Source organism: Rhinatrema bivittatum, chromosome 9 (genome assembly GCF_901001135.1).
Source record: "Rhinatrema bivittatum chromosome 9, aRhiBiv1.1, whole genome shotgun sequence".
Classification (NCBI taxonomy): domain Eukaryota; kingdom Metazoa; phylum Chordata; class Amphibia; order Gymnophiona; family Rhinatrematidae; genus Rhinatrema; species Rhinatrema bivittatum.
This window is the reverse complement of record NC_042623.1, coordinates 137,839,825-137,860,136: the sequence shown is the minus strand read 5'-3', so window position 1 is coordinate 137,860,136 and position 20,312 is coordinate 137,839,825. Positions and strand designations below refer to the sequence as shown.

The 20,312-nt window shown below is 41.0% G+C and overlaps 1 protein-coding gene and 1 long non-coding RNA gene across 3 annotated transcripts in view; one reads left to right on the top strand and one right to left on the bottom strand.

Annotated features, from left to right (window-relative positions):
* Positions 1-9,236, bottom strand: part of LOC115099367 — a 43,481-nt gene extending 34,245 nt beyond the window's left edge. Inside the window, exons 1-2 of one of the 2 annotated variants that reach the window (XR_003858756.1) lie at positions 9,042-9,236; positions 7,427-7,460 (exon numbers count right to left, since the gene is read on the bottom strand). This is a non-coding gene — a long non-coding RNA (uncharacterized LOC115099367). The remainder of the gene's footprint in view (positions 1-7,426; positions 7,461-9,041) is intronic. The other variant, XR_003858757.1, reaches the window with a different exon arrangement.
* Positions 9,237-9,253: 17 nt separating this feature from the next.
* On the top strand, positions 9,254-11,543 carry FOXL2 (forkhead box L2). Its single transcript, XM_029616958.1, has one exon. The coding sequence runs from the start codon at positions 9,633-9,635 to the stop codon at positions 10,524-10,526; it is 894 nt and encodes a 297-aa protein (XP_029472818.1). The 5' UTR covers positions 9,254-9,632; the 3' UTR covers positions 10,527-11,543.
* The last annotated feature ends 8,769 nt before the right edge of the window (positions 11,544-20,312 follow it).

Genomic DNA, 20,312 nt, shown 5'->3' with positions numbered 1-20,312 from the left:
TATGAAGCGCCCCTCCTCCTGCCAGCTGGACCCCTGGCTGGGGGTGAGCTGATCTGGCCCAGCCAGGAGTGACGGGGCAACCCTGGTCTTACCGCACCACTGCAGGATTTGGGCGACTAGATTAAACTTAGGAGCAGTGTAAGCTTTTAAGGGGGTTTGCATTTTGAACTTTCAAAACTTTTCGCAAAACAATTTGCAATGCAAGCACCTATTTCTGATGCAGTTTGGCATTTTAAAATATGCAGGGAGGGGGCAGATGTACTTTTAGAGCTAGTTCCAGGTAAGCTTACCGGAGCACTTCCATTGTAGGTTCTGTCATAAAATACAATTTGCTTATGCATTTCATATCTTTTTATTCTTTCTGAAGTCATTTGGGGGACCAGTTCTGGCAGAAGTACTGGTGCCTGTTCCAGCACTGGGTGCAATTTTGCTACCCTGTTCCTTCCTTATTAGTAAGTTAAACACGTCGCTCCTAGAAACCGATACAGAAGAAATCACGAAGTCCTTATGAGCCTGATAAGTAGAAACAACTTAATATTTTAAACAGCTAGATTCTCTAAGATGTTGAGTAAATTCTGGAGGGGACACACAATTTGGTTTTATAAAAAGAAATATTCAGAGATCTCTTCATCATGATACCCTCTTCCCACAGAGACTTTTTGGTTACATTATGTGTTATAAGTTTGAGAAAGAAGAAAAATGTGTATTATTTTCCCCAACATCAGCTACATTTTTGTACTTCTACAGCTTGATGTCATTTCCATCAATACAGAAATATCCTAATCTGTTCACAATGCCGTTGGTGCTTTTTTTTTCCCAATAAGATGCTCATTTTTTCAGTCAAAAACCTTGGTAAAGCATTGTCGCTATCTGTATTTCATGGGGCTGATTTACAAATTGGCCACAAAAATGGCCAAGCGCAGCCTGATTTTGTGCCGGCTCGTACCTAGGCACTAAATTTGGCACCTGATATAGTCAAAGGGGAGGCAGCAAAAGATTCTTGGCAGCGGTATCGAGGCGCTAATTAAAAGGAACTGGGGCCGCGGCCAGCTCTATTCATAGCACTGTGTGTCGGCCTTAGCACTGCTGAAGTGGCATCTTCCCCTCGGTGTCGAACAAGATACGCAGCCGTGTACTGCAACCCCCAGGCTGCGAAGCAAGATGATTGCAAAGTGAGGAATTAAAAAAAAAAGAAACCAATATTGCAACCAGATTTGCCCCCGATTTTCAGTACAAGTACATTTGTACGGAAGATTATTAAAGGCAGGCGCTTGTTTTGTTTTTGTTTTTTTTTTCTGTCAGCAAATAATATTCATCCTGCTTGAACATTAAAATCAAAGCGTACCTGAAAGGCAGGCATTTGCGCGACCCCTTGTAAATGAAATCTGACTTTTATAATGCCGAGTTAGCGCGGACTTATAAATTGTTTCCTGGGATGCCCTGGGGCGTCCACTCCAATGCAGACGAGGTGTAAATGATATTCGCTGAGTTACCAACTCCTACGAGGTGCTGCAGGGGGCGCTCGAGAATTCCTTCCTGAATTGTTTTATGACCGCAAAGGGGCTCATTCTGGGGAAACTGAAGGGTTTTCCCCATTAGGAAAAAAAAAATGCACTTGAGTCTTAGAAAGGCAACACAGAATAGCGCCGGTATGCACGGCGGCACTGATTAAGGATAAGCAGCGTTACTGAGAGACTGTTTTGAAAGCGCTGGCTCTATAAATATTGTCGGCACGGACTCGGCCTTGCTGATTACAGCTCGGTGGGTCAAATAACTTTTCCTCGTCCATTTCTAAGCAGATAAGACGGTATACAAAAACTGTTCCCAATGGGGACAGTTACGCACGGCAGCCCTCAAACGCTGCGAAAACACCCCCCCCCCCCCCAGTTTGGCAAACACGGAGGACGTTTTCATAAACGGTGGGACCAAGGCAGTGCATTTATAAGCTGAAGCAGGGCTGCACTGCAGGACTTCTGCACGCACACTCCGATCTCCATTACTGCGCCTCGCCGTGAATGCTCAAATCAAAGTCTACCTGTGCGGCCTGCAATTAGGGCGCAGTTGGCGACCTCTTGTAAATTGGACCTTATTTCCGTCGCTAGGGGTGCATGACCGTCAGATTCTAACAGCGTGGGCTGGCGCCGTCCATTTAATGTCAGTGCAATTCCCTCAATGAACCGCTAAGGGCCAGGGAGTGGGGGCCGAGCTCATGAGAGCCCCTTGGTGAAAACAAATAAGGTGTGTGTAGCTGTAAAAGCCCCTGGATTAGAAATGAACAGCGAGTCACTGTTAACCCTGGGTCGATTATTTGGTGAAAGCCTTATCAGTAGATCATGTGAAAGTGAAGAAAATGAATATTCAACGATACTTTAATGAGACGAGTTATGGCAGAGTAAGGTGACATTTCACAAGTCCGTATTCATGAGCGCAGTTTGAAATAAGTGTAAAAAAAAATACCTCTTGGAAAGATCTTGCTGTCAAACATAAAACCATTGTGACCCTCAATTGACGGCTGCTCTTTCAATCACATCTGCTAGGGTTATGAATTCTATTCTGTCGATGTGATGACTGGTGTAGCACACACAAGATCGGAATCATTTAGGAATAATTCCGTGAACATTAAGCGCGTGTATTGCTCTCAGAACACACATCCAGGTGATTGTGGGGCTCAGTAGTAAAACGCATTCTTCTGACCTAACCGAATGTTTTAGGCTTTTCCGACTGATCTCCTTGGAAATGTCCCCTTGCTTCCCTCTGGCCCTCTCCAGTCATTCTTGACGCGGAGAGATCCCCTCACAGGGCTGAAGGGGAAGCTTTCTCCAAGGCGGAACTCTTTATTGTCTCTCTAAAGTCCGCAAGGGTCCCCAGGCAGGAAGCGCCAGCTCTTCCCGGCTCCCGCCGATGATACCTTTGCATCTCACACACACAATCGCTCCAAGTATAACGGGACAGGAAACGTGAAACTCAACTCTACTCTCGGACTACGCAGGAGAGCGAGTTTGAGCGCTCCCAATGCTGATAAAAACTTCTTCACTGTGTCCAAGGAAGGGTAATTTGTGATGAATAATTCTGAAAAGTAGGCTCCAAGCAGTACAGCCTATAAACTACAGTCCAAGCATAAGTCTGGAAATCATTTGTGAACAAGAAATGTAACAAAGCAAAGAGGGTACATTAATAACACATATGAATTTTGCTTAACACAGCCATCCATATTACAGTAGCAGAGTTTGTTTTACTTACCACAAACTCCGCTACTGTGTGTATTAATAGTGTCGCCAAAAGACTAGTAGCGTTGCAAACATGTCTCATAATAGTAGCAGTTGTAATAATGCTGGCAATAACATGCTGCTACAGATAGGCACTGAGAATAAACATATAAAAGCTGCTTCTTGTCCTCTCTTCCCGGGTCCTGGCTGCACTGTGAATAGGAAGCCAATAGTTGCTGTTTCTGATTGGCCACATTACAGTCAACTGTTTTCTGATTGGTCACAACTTCCATTCACACTGCAGCTGTCAACAATATCGGGGAAATTTTAACTGGTGTTTTCTTGCTAAACTACTTGGCATTTTTTTTATATTTTGTGCTTAATGAAAACTGAGAAACACTGTTAAAAAATAAAATAAAATAAAAGATGCAGCACTTCAGCACATTTCAGCTTCCAGAAAGTGCTACTTTAAAATATTACAAAAATGATGAACTTAAGCTACCTCTTGCTTGCAAACGTCTAATGTTTTCACGAAATAGCATGACTGAGATTTTGGTGCCCTGGGAAAAAATGTATGAACTTTTGAAGTCTTATTTGTGACAGGTGTACACCAGTCATGAAATGGTAGTTTCCCCCACGGGAAACAATGGGATTATTTTGTTGCTATAACTGTATAAGTTTTAAATCAGAGCAAAAACAGGTACAACCCTTTCCTAAATTTAGCTTTGGTGGAGCTAATTTAGAACTGCTTTACTGCCAGTATTCAACCAAGGACCCAATTTATACTTCAGTGCTGGGAATAGTTCATGTTACAGTTTGTAACTCAATAAGGTGTCTTACTGCCGCATCTTGATTTTAATAACTCTGGTAGCCCTGCCCTCTTGCCTGCCCGCTGTCATCTTAATTAATGCACTGGCCTTGTTCCCCTCACCGCCCCTTGCTGCCCTTCCCCCACCCCAAATAACCTGGCCAACACAAGTCATGTTAGAGGAATGAAACAGGGCCTCAGCTTTCATTACAGGAGTTTGCACATGACTCAATGAGCTCCACACTTTTTGGGCTCCCCATACTACCTCTAATCCCATTCTTTCCTCTCCCATCCCCACCCTATAGTAACATATGCAATAGAGTTCTGAAACAGAATGCGTTATTTGGAAATTCACAGCTACAACTAAACTGTATTACATCAACAATATTATTAACTGAATCATCTTGGTAAGATCAGCAAATTAAATTGTGCACCTCAGATTCCCCCAATAGGGGATCATGGTGTCAACTTCTACCTTCACCAGATCCTACCTCACTGATTGTAGGGGACTTAGTCCTATCTGCAGCAGCCTCCTGCAGACCAGGGGTACCACTGTGGCCAGGCCCAAAGCAGACTGAGACCTGCCTCCCCCTTTATTTTATTTTGTTTTATTTTATTAAAAAAAAAAAGAACAACCAGAGCTGCCCACAAGGGACACACTGAAGACCACCAGAAGAAGCTCTGACTCTGAAGGAGGAGGGCAGCTAATGACTTTCCTAAATAGACTTTTTGATTGCCAACCCGCCCTGAGCACACCCCTCCACCCTTCATTGTGATTGATAAAGCTGCTGGCAGTGGCAAGGCCTGCCATATTCACCTCATGCAGCCTTACCTAGCACCCCCACCCATCCACCAGCATTGGGGAAGGTGGCACGTGTGGGAAGAGCCGAGGTGGCCATGCAGAGGCAGCCATGGAAAGGCATTGGGCCAGAGATGTCGAGCACTGTGACCATTGTCTTGAATATCACAAAGGGATCTAGGGCCCCAGCACCTATAATCTCAGAACACCTGCTTGCCCCTGAACCTGACTATTCAACCTATTCAGAGTTTGCTGGCCTCAGTCCCACCATGGGACCAGCCAGGTTGTGCCAAGCAATCCATCTTCTGACATGATCATCTGCTTCAACTCATGACCTCCAAACATACACACACACACTCTCTCTCACTACCATCAGCACCACCATGAGACATATTTGGCTCATCCCCATGTAAAATGTATATGCATGTCTCTCCAGCACTTCTCCCATCTCCAGTCCTTGCCTTACATCTGCAATTCTGGCAGGAATTTTTCTGTTGGAGTTGAAATTGTAGGAAGAGCCAGAGGAGCATCAAAGGGCAGCATGGAAGTTACTGAAACCAAGTTACATGCCCCTTCCCATCATATTATGCCTTCGCAGGTGTCTTTACACTCCAAGTTTACAACTGCTAAATAAGAACATAAGAACATAAGAAATTGCCATGCTGGGTCAGACCAAGGGTCCATCAAGCCCAGCATCCTGTTTCCAACAGAGGCCCAAACCAGGCCACAAGAACCTGGCAATTACCCAAACACTAAGAAGATCCCATGCTACTGATGCAATTAATAGCAGTGGCTATTCCCTAAGTAAACTTGATTAATAGCAGTTAAAGGACTTCTCCTCCAAGAACAAATTTAATTGCAATGGTTTACAAAATTTCCCCCACTTTGAATTTTTTTAAGCTTCAGGTTTGCTTTCACTTGGGATAGTTTTGTAGACTTTCTATTTATGTATTTATTAATCATTTATTATTACATTTAGAAATCATTCTAAAATCTCAAAACAATTTACAACCAAAAAAACAGCAAAATTAATATATATAACAATGTAAAATGATATAACAATACAAACTGAATGAAAGGATGATAATGCATGCAGAAACCCAATAGCCACTCAGTCCCTGGTAGATACAGCAAAGGCTGAGCAATTTACAAAGGCTGGCTCGGTCATCCACAGATCTTACCTCTAAAAGGAGATCATTCCACAGTTTTGGAGCTGTGACTGAAACAATCCTAGTTCACCTCTCGAATCCCCGAACTGCAAGAAGGCCCAATTGGGAGGGCTGCAACCCAATAAGCTTATCACCAAAAGCCTTAAAAACTAAAACCAAGATCTTAAACTGAATGTGAAATTGCACAGGGAGCCAATGTTGTTTCTTAAGTAACCAAGTATCTGATTCCAGTGCTTTCAGATTTCCAATTATGTTCAAACAATTTTATTAATTTTTAGAAAACCAACTCACAAACAGCTGAGCTCGGGTTGTATCTGCCACCGAATCCGACAAGATCAGTCCAATTAATCTAGCCAAGGTATTTTACATGAACTGCAGATATTGCAAAAGTTTCTTTGGAAAATCTAAAAAGACCCTACTACAATAATGGATTCTAAAAATCACTAAGGTATGGAGTACAGTACTCCCAATGCTGATACAACTTCTTTAGTGTGTCCAAGGAAGGGTACAGTTAGTACTCCAGACCTTAGAGCGAAAGTAGAATCTCAATTGTCCATCTTTATAATAATCCTCAGTAGAGCGGGAGAACTATTTTCCACCACTCTTTTAATCTGCAGGTCTGAGAGCAATGCACCTAGGACCCAACTAGTATTAATTATCACCTCTCTTTAGTGCTAAATTTAGCAGCACTAAATACCACTACACTCTGTTACTTTTGCAGCCAAGTTTGTAGATGAACCGCAGGGTCTCAATAGGAGCCTTGCTCTTCAAGCAATATTTTCCCCATTTGTATTATCCTACTTTCCAAAGAGAAATAAGGCTTAGAAGTGCAAGTCTGTGTTTCTGTGCATGTATGTGTGATGTATGTGTGAAAAATTGTTGTTACTGGTGGTCTACTCACACCATAATTTTAGGAGGATTGAGGGCTCTGGCAGGGTGGATTTTATCTGATCCACTCCTACCTGCCAACCATAGGGGCTCACACCTGGGAAAGCAGACTCTTAATTCTGGGTGGAACTTTTTGCTTCTGGTTCATGATATCCACTCTCTCTCTCTCTCTCTTTCTATCTCATGTTCTGACAGTGATCTTTTATTCTTCATGAAAGGAAATCCTCCATGCCAGAAGAGCGTAGTTTTCATATAAATTAACAGGAAGCTCTATGCAGAGCTAAAGGAGTTTATTTTCCACAGTGCACACATATGTACCAGTTGTATATTTTCTTTCTTCCAACAAAGAGAGAGAGACACAGATGGTAGAGTTTTAAGAAAAGTGAATATTTTAATAGAATATTGAAAATGTGATAATATTCTATTTTTTTAGGACATCATGGCTAAATACATACCATTTAAATAAATATATAATAGGATATATTAATGTGACATATACAAAAAGTTAAATATCCGAGTAATGCGAGTCTGAGACCATAAATAATATAAAAAGTACCTTCAGTATCTGAATGTAATCCGCTTTGAAGGGCCTGAAAGAAGGAATATAAATCAAATAAGTAAATAAAAAAGTGAACAGAAAATGCAGAGCAAATTAATGATTTTATTCCTATTATTATTATTATTAGCATTAATAATTTCTATAGTGCAAACCAGCTTTCCTGGGTATTCTGTCTGAGGCAAAACTGCTTAGATAAAAAAGGAAACACAAAATCTGCAGCATTTTTTTTTTTTTTTTGGACCTACAGACAACTGAGTCAACGCCTTAGATGCAGCAAGATTGTTTCTCTAGGGTCAGAATTTAATGCAAGGTCTGTCAAATATCTCGGCATCGCTATGATCTGGGTACACAGATTGCCCAGATGCCTGATAGCGGTATCACATGTACAAATTCTAGACAAGAAAAAAAATATTTGTATTCGGATCAATCATCCAAGTAGATGATTGGCAGATTTTGTATGTGTGGTTTTCCTGGGTCAGCATGCCTGCTTACTATTAAAGTATCTACAGGTAGACAGATACTATGCCACATGTACGATTATATCAAAATCAGCCATATTTTGTATTTGGTTCTAGCGGCGGGGCAATATTTGGAATGCTATGTTTACGTGCCCTTTTCACTAATCAGTACAGAGTTGTCTTTATTAAGGAACTAGTCCAACTTCTTGACAGGTCGTCGGCGCTCGATTCAGTGCAATCCAATACATGCGAAGGACTTATTTGCAAGAGGTTTTTCCCGAGCCGGCATCAGAACCTTGACGTGTACAGCAAGAACCTTTTGATAGGTAATCCTAATTAATTCATGGTTTAAAATTGCAAAATAAATAATTTTATATTCTTTAGTTTGTGGAAATTTTTGCTCCAAAAAAAAAAACCAAAACACTTTTGCATTTCCTCCCCGTGTTTGCTCAGACTGCTTAAAATAAGGGTTTTACCTCCATTTTTAATTAGCTTCCTGTGGAAATGGTTTAAGCTGAGTTTGCAAAGAGGATTTTCGCCGTATCGGTTCTTTTTCATATAAAGTGCAACGAACAAATCTTGTTTTGTTTTTTTTTTTAATTCACATACAGATTTAATAACTATGACTGCCTCGGTGCTGACCAATAGTATTTCCAAACAAAAACCCAGCAGTACGTATTACTTCTCTTAGGTATTTTTCCATCTAGGGGGGCACGGCACTTTGGAATGAGATCTTTTGCTTAAGTTTGAGACCCTGTTTCCAGCTAAAAGGGCTGAGGGGGTAGAAGTTGGTAGTTAAACTGCGTCTTCAGAAAGCAGGCATCCTCGGAGTGGGAAAGCAAGTTAACCACTGCAGACGCAAGTCCAGACAAATGCATTTTGAAAAAACCAGCATAACTGGGCACGATCCGGGTTACTTTCGTTCCTTCGGAGTCTCCACCACCCTCCGGGTTTTGGAAGCAGCCGACGCTTACTTGTTTTGGGCAGTCTGCAAGCACCCAGACGTTTCACTATGTAACTATGCATTATTCTTTAAGAATAATTCTGTGGCTTCTAGGCAGCTACGATTAAAAAAAAAAAAAAAGGTGTAGCATTTTTTTTTTTTTAAAGATCTGCTTTAAAGACAGGCTCGGAAGATAAAATAATTCAATTACCCGCTGCCGCTACCTTTGGATCCGTCAAACGACTGGGCTGCTTTTTTTTTTTTGGTTTGTTTGTTTTCGCTGGGCTGGAGGTGGAGGGGGTGGAGTGGGCTTGGGACTCGGGGCAGCGGCGGGTGCGTGAGCGGCGATGGGGGGTGGGGGTGGGGGGGGGGGAGGGCTGCTGACGGAAGCGGAACTGGCCCAGGAGCAGACAATCAGCGGCGAGCAGGGACCCCCCTCCGGGCTAAGCTGAGCCCGGCCGAGCGCGGCTCCGGCGCTTCTCCGCCTCCTCAAAAAAACAGTGGCAAGAGGCAGAGCCTTTCAGTAGGCGCTCGGACGCGGGCTCCGCAGGGAGAGGGCCCCCCCCCCGGCAATCGCCGCTTGCCCGCGTTTTTTTTTTGGAAAGATTTCGCCTTGGTTTTCTTTCTTTTTATTTTTTTTTTTTGCCGTCGTTTGTTCTTTTCGAAGAGCGCATCCCACCCTCCCCCCAAGGCACCGGCAAGTGTCTGGTTTTGAACTCCGAACCGCGGAAGCCCAGGCCGCCGGGAAACTGGTGCTCGTTTTTTTTGGGGAGGGGGGCTGGCAAGGGCGGACCGGCGGGGGATGGCCACTTACCAAGGTCCCGCAGAGGACCCGGTGGCTCTGCTGGCTCACGACCCCAACGTCGGCAAGGACCCGGAGAGGGCTAAGGACGAGCCGGGGCAGGAGAAGGGGCCGGAGAAGCCGGACCCGTCGCAGAAGCCTCCCTACTCCTACGTGGCCCTGATCGCCATGGCCATCCGGGAGAGCCCCGAGAAGCGGCTCACCCTCTCCGGCATCTACCAGTTCATCATCAGCAAGTTCCCCTTCTACGAGAAGAACAAGAAGGGCTGGCAGAACAGCATCCGCCACAACCTGAGCCTCAACGAGTGCTTCATCAAGGTGCCCCGCGAAGGGGGCGGCGAGAGGAAGGGCAACTACTGGACCCTGGACCCGGCCTGCGAGGACATGTTCGAGAAGGGCAACTACCGCCGCCGGCGGAGGATGAAGCGGCCCTTCCGGCCGCCCCCGACCCACTTCCAGCCCGGCAAGAGCCTCTTCGGCGGCGACGGCTACGGCTACCTGGCCCCTCCCAAGTACCTGCAGTCCACCTTCCTGAACAACTCCTGGCCCCTGGCGCAGCCCCCGGCCCCCGTGCCCTACGCCTCCTGCCAGATGGGCGGCGGCGGCGGCGGCGGGCCCTACGCCCGGGTGCAGGGCATGGCGCTGCCCGGCATGGTGAACTCCTACAACGGCCTGGGCGGCGCCGCCCACCACCACCACCACCACCACCACCCGCAGCAGCTCAGCCCGGCCAGCCCGGCCCCGCCGCCGCCGCCGCCGCCGGGCGCCGGCCCCCCCGGCGCGGGCCTGCAGTTCGCCTGCGCCCGCCAGCCGGCCGAGCTGTCCCTGATGCACTGCTCGTACTGGGAGCCGGAGAGCAAAGGCAGCGCCCTGCACCCCCGGATAGACATCTGAGGAGCCGCCGCCGCCGGCGTTCTCTCCGCGCTCCCCGGGGATGGCGCGAACGCTTTCGGAGACAGCGGGAGAAGAAACGGGGGAACCCCCCCAAGAACCCCCCCCCCCCTTCCCCATCTTTTGACTGAAGTCGCGTGTGTGTCCCTGTTTCATCCGCAAAACAGCGGCACCGGAACTTCTTGAAGGTCTGTTCTTCTCCTGTACTTGATTTATAAACTGGAGGTCGGTTTCTTTCTATTCTTGTCTTAGGCTGTAGACTCCAGACACACACACACACAAAAAAAAAGGGACAGGATTTTTTTTTAGTGCTGTCTAACGTAATTTAAAAACCATTCGCACCCTGTCAGTCTTAACGTCGCTTCGCTTCTTTCTCCTTTTGGCACTGTTACATTTTGGACTAAAATTGATCTGTTAAAGGGGCGCGTCAGCCTGGCAAACGATGGTGGAGAAGTTCATCTGCTGCGCCCTCGATGGTTTGGTTTCACCAAGATTGTCCAGGGAAACGAATGCACTTCTAGAATTAGAAGGTTTTCCAGAGTCCAGTACCAAAGCAAGATGTTCCGACTATTTGTAGGCAAAACTGGTATTTACCGTGCAACATTGAAAGGTAAATCTAAAATATTTTGGCAAATTATCTGTTAGTGTGTAAAAAGAATATATTGCAATCCGCGAGAGTAACTCTTTAGGTCTGCATCCAGTTTGTTCACCTACAAGAAAAAGACATTTAAAAAGAAAAAAACTCTAAATGGAATTATTTTTATTCAGCCTCTGTAAAAAGCAAAGTGAAACGTTATGTGTTCAGCAAAGGCCTGGCTAAAAAGACGGATCTGTGCTTGGGATGGTTCTCCAAATGCAGGGTTATTTTGACCGGGGCCAGTTCCAAATGATGCTCTGTTTAATGTAAACTTATAGTTAATTGTCTCATAATACCAAATTGGGACCAATGTTTCTAGAATAAATTAGCACTTTTGTTGTCATTTCTAGCTTTGTAAAATTCCCTAATAAAATATTTCTTCCAATATTGCTTCAGATTCCTTCCATCGTATGTGACATTATTTATCTACAAAGTTACTTTGCAGCCTTTGAAATACGTTTTAAGGTAACATAACTTTGCTAGTGCTGTGCACAACTCGTGCTTTGTTACCTGTAGAGACAGGAATATATGTAAAGTCTACGTAAAATCCAATGCAATAAATCTGATACTATGAAATCTACGCGTTAGCAAACGGTTAACGTGTCTGCACAAGTCTTCAGTTTTCTATCTCCTTTCAAATATAAATTTGAACTAATGCTGAAACTAATGCATTTGAAATAATGCTGAAACAGTAAAAAAAAAAAAAAAAAATGTGAGCATAGGTTACTGTTTGAGAGATATCCTGACACCCAATGGAATTAGTTTGATCTCTGACGCTATTAAAAAGATAAGGTAAACCGAATCCAAACCTTCTTTTGAAACAGTGCGGTGCAGTTGTACAATGTGCTTCTACGTCAATGCGTTTGGGGGGTTAAGCATTAATATAATAAATGACTACCTTTTAGTGCTATTTTTGGTTGCTTGGCATGCTCTGCCCAGACAGAAAAAGCTCCCCACCAGTCCGTTCAGTCATCCTAGTCGCTGCTCCTTCTGTAGCCTGAAAGAAAAGTCACCAGCTTTTCCCGAGGAGTCAAACAGTGCGCGTTTATTTCGACACTGCCCCACTGAGCCGGCATTTTAAAAGCTCGCGCTCGGTTTGAAAAGGCAAGACGAAGAGTTATTTAACCAGAAACATTAAAACCGCTCGCCCGTGTGCTGGGAGGACGCTAGGAAGGTAGAGCTCAATGGTGTTTAATGTTGCCGGTGAGGTGCACATGGGCGCAGTGTGAAGGAATATTCAGTCACACCGCGTGCTGCGGCACTTAGGAACCAGATCCATAACTCTAACTGCAGCAAAGAGTGTTTTATTGTTTTGATGACTGATGTTTGTTGTTGTTGGATTTATTGGGTGGGGAGGGGAGCGGGGTTGTTTGCTGAGGAAAGGGGATCGTCTCTTTCTGCCTCCCTGTTCTCTAACTATAGTTTAAGATTTTCATTTCTGGCTACTGAGCTTATCCTGACGTGTTTTGTTTCTGTTTTGCAATATTGTCGGGTCAAAGATGTTATCGGCTCTTTCTCAGCCTTAGCGGGGCTTTAAAGTTGATCTCCGGTGGCTGTCGACAGATACCTTCCTTCGTTTTACAGGATGTTCTCAGGATGAGGACTAAGTAAAACTTCAAGAGCATCCAAATGTAGCGAATGAAGATATTCTGCATTCATCCCTAATTAATGAAAGGAGGGACCAATATGTGGCACTTAAAATGTGCAATTTCTGCACTATAATTTCAGCAATAATATATAGTGACATTATCCACCAAATTTTTAATTTACTGTTGTCTATATCCAATTGTCATTATTACTTTACCGGTGATACATAATTCCGCATGCATATGGCAATAAATATAAATTGTAGTTTATTTGCACTATCATGGGAAATATCTCACAGTACAAAGCCAGAAACCTTCATACTAGAAAATAACCACTACTAAGCAGATCGAAATGTGTAAATTACTATAATTTCGACTGAAAAAATGTCAGTGCCTGCTAATTAAAGGCACTGTTTTTTGTTTGGGTTTTTTTTTGTTTGTTTTTTAATATTTCAGGCTCATTTATTAAAGTTTTGTACCAGTTTTGTTCTGGTGCAAAAATTGAATCTGATTTATCAATGGAAAAAATCCCATTCTTTTCAAAAGGAAAAGAACACTAATTAAAAAAAAAAAAGACCTGCAGCAAAATTAGTCCCAAAGGAGATTTAGACGCAAAATGGGCCTTATTTAATAAAGATTTTTTTCCCCATAATTACAGACTAGGAAAAAGTTAATTGCTAACAAGGCCCAGTATCTTACGTGTTTAAACTTTTTTAAATAATAGCAATATAGCGTGCACTGTATCACCAAGGGAGAAAACAGAAATCAATATCACATTTACAACCATTATTTTTCATTTAAAGTTAACCCTTAACTACTGGAAAAATAATTGCAAACAGAAGATAAATCAGTATAGAGCAGGAACTAGTATTAGAGTGGTTAAGTCTTTTTGTGTACAATTCTCAGACTATTTACATGTACTCACAGTCAAATCTTTGAGAAGAAATACTGCATGGATACTTAATCTGAAAATGTATGCTTCTGTAGGTGTCCTAATAAAAACTACAGATATAGAAAATCGTGAGCAGCTACGCATGACCTTGTTTTGCTAAGACCTTCTTGGCGACGTCTATGGAAAGCTAGTTTTTTGAAGACAAGCGTCCGGAAAGTTAGGCAATGTGATTTTTTTTTTCATCTAGCGTTGTTTGCCAATAGGTTTGACACTTTTTTTTCCCACGTTGGTATTATATACAATCTATAATCGATATACAATCATTTTGTATACAACCTAATTAACGGGTACAGTCACATACACAGCCATAGAGCAAGAGATTCTAGAGAACATATCTTTACAGAATAGCCCTTTTCCGTATTGCTTTCTGGATGATATTAGTGTCCATGTAATATTTCTTAATTTATTTCAGTCAATATACAAGCAACAACTATTCAATTGCTCTAGTGTATAAAAAATAGTACAGTATGCAACTGCATTTTTGTATAAAGGCTTGGCTGTTTTTTTTTATACCAAGCGACTAATTAGCATGTATTTTCAAAAATAAAGGACATTGAAGTATAATAACATTTCTTTGACGCAATTGTAGAGTGTTAGCGCAATTAAACATAATATATGATATACAGAAGGATTAGCTAGTTATATAAGGACAGCCGAACAGATTTGAATATAGTGAAAGCATTTATAAAGACCGCATTTCTCACCCATTTGTTTAACTTGCTATTATTCGGTCATTAGTCATTGATTACTTTTGTAACCTTCATCTGTTATCTCATAGGCAAATGTAATGAATCCTTTATCCTCACACAAAGGCAATATATAATCCAGGCTTTGGGGGAATTTCAGCAATCTAAGGCATTGCACTCCACTAGTAAGACAGGAAATAATGTACAAGGTAGTATAAGAAAGTGTTTCCAGTACTGTAGCTTCATAGAACCTGAAATCTGAGGAGGAGATACAAAAAAATCCCACTTTTCCCCCCCATATCAATAATTATTCATTTGCATGTGGCAATTACCCAGAAGCATATAACAGGCAAGAAATCATGCTGGTCTTCCTGAGCAAAACACGGTTTACAGTGGTTTGATAATAAAACAGTTTTTACAATGATAAGAAAATAGGCTGTGATCTGATTCTCGTTCTGGCTCTAACACACTTCTTATGATAATGATCAGTCTCTAGTGCTGTACCGAACTTGGCGAGAAATTAGGATAAATTGAATAAACTCATCAGATAAGAGGCTGACGTGTATAACAAGGAATTAATTCGTGGTTTTAGTTTTAATACTTCTAGTTTAACCGTATACAGTTGTTTTTTTGTCTTTAAGCTATACCATATAGATGATATAACATACAGCTTTTCAGCTCACCTCTATGCAAAGTTCAGGTATACCACATAGCAATGCTGCTTGTATGAACCCGAATTTAACTTCATCCCACAAAGACCACCTGCAGTTTCCTGTTAATTATTGTAAATAATTCTTGGGAATGCTGAATCCTGAAACAATTAGTTGCTTGTCACGTTGGCTGTCTGTTATATCCTTCTTCCCCTCCTGTAGTTAGGCATTGGCAAGTTCAGAGGTTCTGCAATCCTTTTATTTATAAAAGGGATAGAAGTTGGATAACCTGAGGGCCACCATTTTAAATATATACATCATTATATAGTTATACAAGGGCCTTCTGATTTCCTACAAAAGTTGTATAATCAGACACATAGGGAGATAAAATAGCCATAAATTATATATTCTTCGGCGTTTAACATTTATTCCTAACAGTTAATTTTATATTTAAATACTAATAAAAATTATTGGACATAAAATGTATTTCTGCCTTTCAGCATATGAAATAGCATAGTAAAGCAGAGAACAAGATTTAAAAAAAAGAAGAAATCTGAGTTCTGGTGGGGCTTTTGTGTTAGAAGAAAATCACTTGGGGCATTGTTTTTCAAATATTTTCTTTCATTTTCTTGTAGTTACGAAAATCTTTGAAAAACAGAGTCTCAAGTATACACTGCAAAATAAACACATATGTTGGTACATAAGGTGATTGTTAGTGGCCGGCAAAAATAAATAAATAAATAAATAAATAAGCACACTTTTTAAAGTTGCTTTCCCCTGCACATTTTCCCAAACTCAAGCCATAAAATAGTATTTTACTTTTTATGTGACGAACAATCTCATCGTTTTTTTCACTGTTCAGTTGTGCTAATTTGTGTCAAACTTTCCAAAGATTTGTTGCTATAATTACAAAATGACATAATCTTTGAAAAACAGAACGCAGCAGAAAGAAAATCACACATGCTTTACTATTTTATACCAGAATAGTTAACTGTAACAACATAGTGCTGCGAAAATAATAAACAAATGGTCAGTGCATTATATCACACTCTCCGAATATTACTTTTTATGTCTTTGTCAGTGGAAAAGTGAAATGAAGACGAGTAAAAATGGCCATGGTGAGTGATTCCAGTATCTGTTGCCATTCAGAGATGTGTTCAGTAAAAGTTGGTCTCCAATTTTATGCCAACTTGGAAAAATCTTTACTGCATAGAATCCTAGCTAACAGTAAACCTGTCTTCGTTCTGCTAAAATGGATTTGGCAGTATTCATTTTAACTAGGTTTCTTGGATTGTAATAAGAAACCCCGCTCCCCCAGTTCTACAGTCGCTCAAAACAAAGGTGGAGAGAATAAAAATTAATTCTTATATTGTAAATCACTAACCATAAGATGTATATTTAATTATTTATGACCTAAAACGCGAAAGTCTCCCGTGCTTTAATATTATGCTTTAGCCCTATGGCTACCCAGAGCAAGGCTCATAAATGTTTGTCTAGCTGCACGAGGTTTCCCTGTTTAATTTATAATGGGGGGAGGGGGCGATTGGGATTCCTGAGTAAATCCACGCTCTGCCTCTAATTTTCATCTTATTTCGGTTATAAGTTATTATTTTATTTCTTTATTCTTGCTGCCTAGAAAGACTGAGTTGGGACCCAGAATTTGGGTCTCGGTGAAAGGTGCAATAGTCAAGCTAGAAATAGTTGCATCAGTCAATAATCCATTAGTAACTTCGCTTGTGTCCAAGGGGAAGGTGTTTTTGTTTTGCTTTCTTGCAGTAGTTTTCCCGATGTCCGATCAGTTTTGGATGGCATAACTTCTGACAAACGTAAAACCCTTGAAATTATTATTTTAGGCGATGTGTTTATTCTACTTGCATGTGAATGGAAAGGGGAAAGGGAATGGGAAAATCTCTGAGTAAGGAACAATGCAATACTAACGTGTACCTTGCCCCTCCGTTAGGACCCCCAGTACATTATTGGTATCTTAATAATTAGATAGCTAAAGTAAGAGCATGCAACGAGGGACAAATGGCAGATGAGTATGTAGGTACTTACTTTAATGTACTACTGACATATCCCGTAGACATTGCCTAATGCAAGCTGCACGCTTGTTGTTGCTAAAGCTGTATGATAAATATGCAGTCTTAGTTATATATACCCAAATACCATTATATTTTATCTTTACAGAAGTTAATTTGTATCCATAAATAACATCTTATCTTGTTACTAGATTGTGTTAAGAACCAGTATGTCTTCCGCTTAGCTGTAACCTGTATCTTTAGGAATTATTTATGCATAATATTGCATTTCTGGATCATATTATTAAACTAAATCATTTGGTAGAATACGCTATTCCTGAAAGAAACGAACCACTTAAAATATTTTAGTGCAATAGTATAACATTAATAGTCACAGTACTATTGTGACTACTTTTAAACATAATAACTAGTTTTAGTAGGAAGCGTAATAAGTCACAGTCTAATTATTTTTTTATCAGTCGAATATCTTTTCAATTGATTTTTTTTTAGGTGGCAGGAATTGGTAGATGTTTCAATTTTCTAAAGAAAAATCTTGGCAAAAAATCATGCAAAGTAAAAATATCACTTTTCTAAAATCCATACATAATGTACTATTGCTCCTGCAAAAACTTTGTAATACGTTCATTAAAGAATAATAAAATAATGATTAAAACCCATTTTTCAGAAAAATAATAACATGTGTGTCACATGAGAAGAAGAATAAACGTGTAATTTTTTTTAGGATTTAGGTTTAGGTGAAGGGGTGCTTAGGCACGCGACACAGGATCTGCGCCATATGTTAGGCTGCAACGTTATCACTTATCATTTCTGCTTTTCTTGCATTCTGAGCGAAATCTGCTCGGAGACGAATAGCACTACATTATCTCACCAAATTCTCTTTTCTCTAACCTTCTCCTCCAAGGAGAGCTGCAATGAATTGAGTCCTTTCTTTATATCCACACATAAGGTCTTCATTTTTCGGTTCTAATTAAAGTACGGACTGCATTTTGGTTCTCTAATATAATCCTCTTTTGCTTTGTTTTCCCTACTATGTAAAACTCTTGTGAGCACAGAAAGCTATTACAGGCGCAGCGGATACCTTTCCATGGTGGTTCAATTTAATGCTAAGATTACTGATCCAGTGGAATGTTTTCCCTATCACTTTCTATATTTTATAAACAATGGTCGCAATTGAATGTAAACTTTTTTACCTTATTGAAACATATACTCTGTTACAATGTAGTGTAGCACGACCCCTTATATATAACATTTTAATTGTTGTGCATTCTGCGAAACCAATTTGCATATTTATTACAATCTTGATTTTAATTTCACGTACAAGTTTTGCCTTTGTTTAATGTATTTGAAATGTGAAATTGTGAGCAACCTTTTCTCCTTACCTGTCAAAGTGCAAGAAATTACACGGCTGAAGATGTTTATTTTACTAAATCCCGAGTAGGTTTGTAACTCGCTCCCTTTCAAATTCCCCGCTGCTGAAGGAAGATAATGTATTTTGCATACCTCAGGTCAGCTTATGGCACTAATAATGGTACGCTTATGAACTTTAAAACTACTCGGAAATAATTTGACAAAGCAGACTGTATGAAAGCGAAAGCTACCACGTGAATTTGTCTTCTACTTTTACCCAATGTTTATTAAACAAAGCGAAGTCACAGTACAAAACTGTGTCAACATCAGTGGAAATACACAAACATCTTTAGTAAATAAACTGAGATCTTAGATAGGCATCTTAGCAGACCTCTTTACCGCAAACAACAAATTTACCTATGCTTATGTATTAATTCATATGCAAATGGAACTCTGTTATGGTGGCTATTTTGTGTTAAAAATATGGAAGAGCCGAAATTAATAATTTGATGTTATAACTGCTATATGATTGAAGTAGATTAGCACCTCTGTTTTCAAAGATCGTGCATTTGAATTTATATCATGGCCTTCATCCAGCCTACACTTTTAAATTATAGCCAGAGGCATACAGGCTGCCACCTCAGGTATGGACGGCACCATACCAAGTTTCTGGACCAAGAAGAGCAGACGATCACCAGTTTGTGCTACGGCACTTGAATAGCGATATAAGATGACAGGGTCTGAAATCCTTAAACACAAAGACAAATATAGTTACACAAAGCTAAGAAATCAGTCCCGTTTGGTCTTCCACTTCCTTGTGAGCTGAAAACCCTTTCATTTGAGCAACTTTGCATACATTTTCAGGCAGTACTTCAGTTTTTAAAGATGATTTTAGAAGTTTGTTTTAGAATTCTAATACAGAGATACAACCAACGACTAATTGCACTGTTAGCGAGCAGAGGGAGCTTGTTTCCCGGTGGTGCTTAATTGCAAAAAGGCACTTTGACACCTTCATTCAAACCAACACAGCCTGAAAAGACAGCATTGAGATTTAAAGTATATCTTGCTTAAAGATATTTCTGTATGGCATAAAGAGAATATGCACTAATTGTTAGAGATAGAGTTTATTTCACTGCTCATGTTTGGCACAGAAGGGAACTCTTACAGCTCGCTCTTTTTATCACTTCACCCTTCAGTGAGAATAAAATCTTTTCTAATGGAATGTATTGTTTTTCTTTTTTTTTTTTTTTTTCTAATTCACCTTTTATCTCCTGCTTTACTTCTGCCTTAATATTCAGTGCCGGGACAAATATATTGTGAAATGCATTTGAATTAAGTAATTACTTTTCTATAAAACAAGATACGAGCCTTGATCTCAAACTTTTATAAAGCGGCAACTAGCAAATCTTTTGATGTATGTTTTGTTTAAAAAATCAGCTTTCTGTGATCTCGAATGGGTCTTGTTCGGGCTTTAGTGAAACAAGGGGGCGGGGGACAAGAAAACTCACCTATAATCATAAGGACCTGCCCATGAAAGACTTTCTGAGAGGAAGAAAATCAGAAAAAGAAATCAGCTACATAAGAACATAAGAACATAAGAAAATGTCATACTGGGTCAGACCAAGGGTCCATCAAGCCCAGCTTCCTGTTTCCAACAGTGGCCAATCCAGGCCATAAGAAACTGGCAAGTACCTGGCAAGTACCTGGCAAAATGTAAAAAAAAAGTTGTTTTTTTTTCTAAGTCAGCTAAATTCTCAAAAGATTTGCCAAATTGTCCTTCTCAGAGAACGATACAGAACCCTCCCCGACCTCCTCGCCCCCCCCCCCCCCCACTCCAACCCACAGGTTGTAAAATGAAATATTGAGTTTCTGGAATCAAAATGATAAAGGGA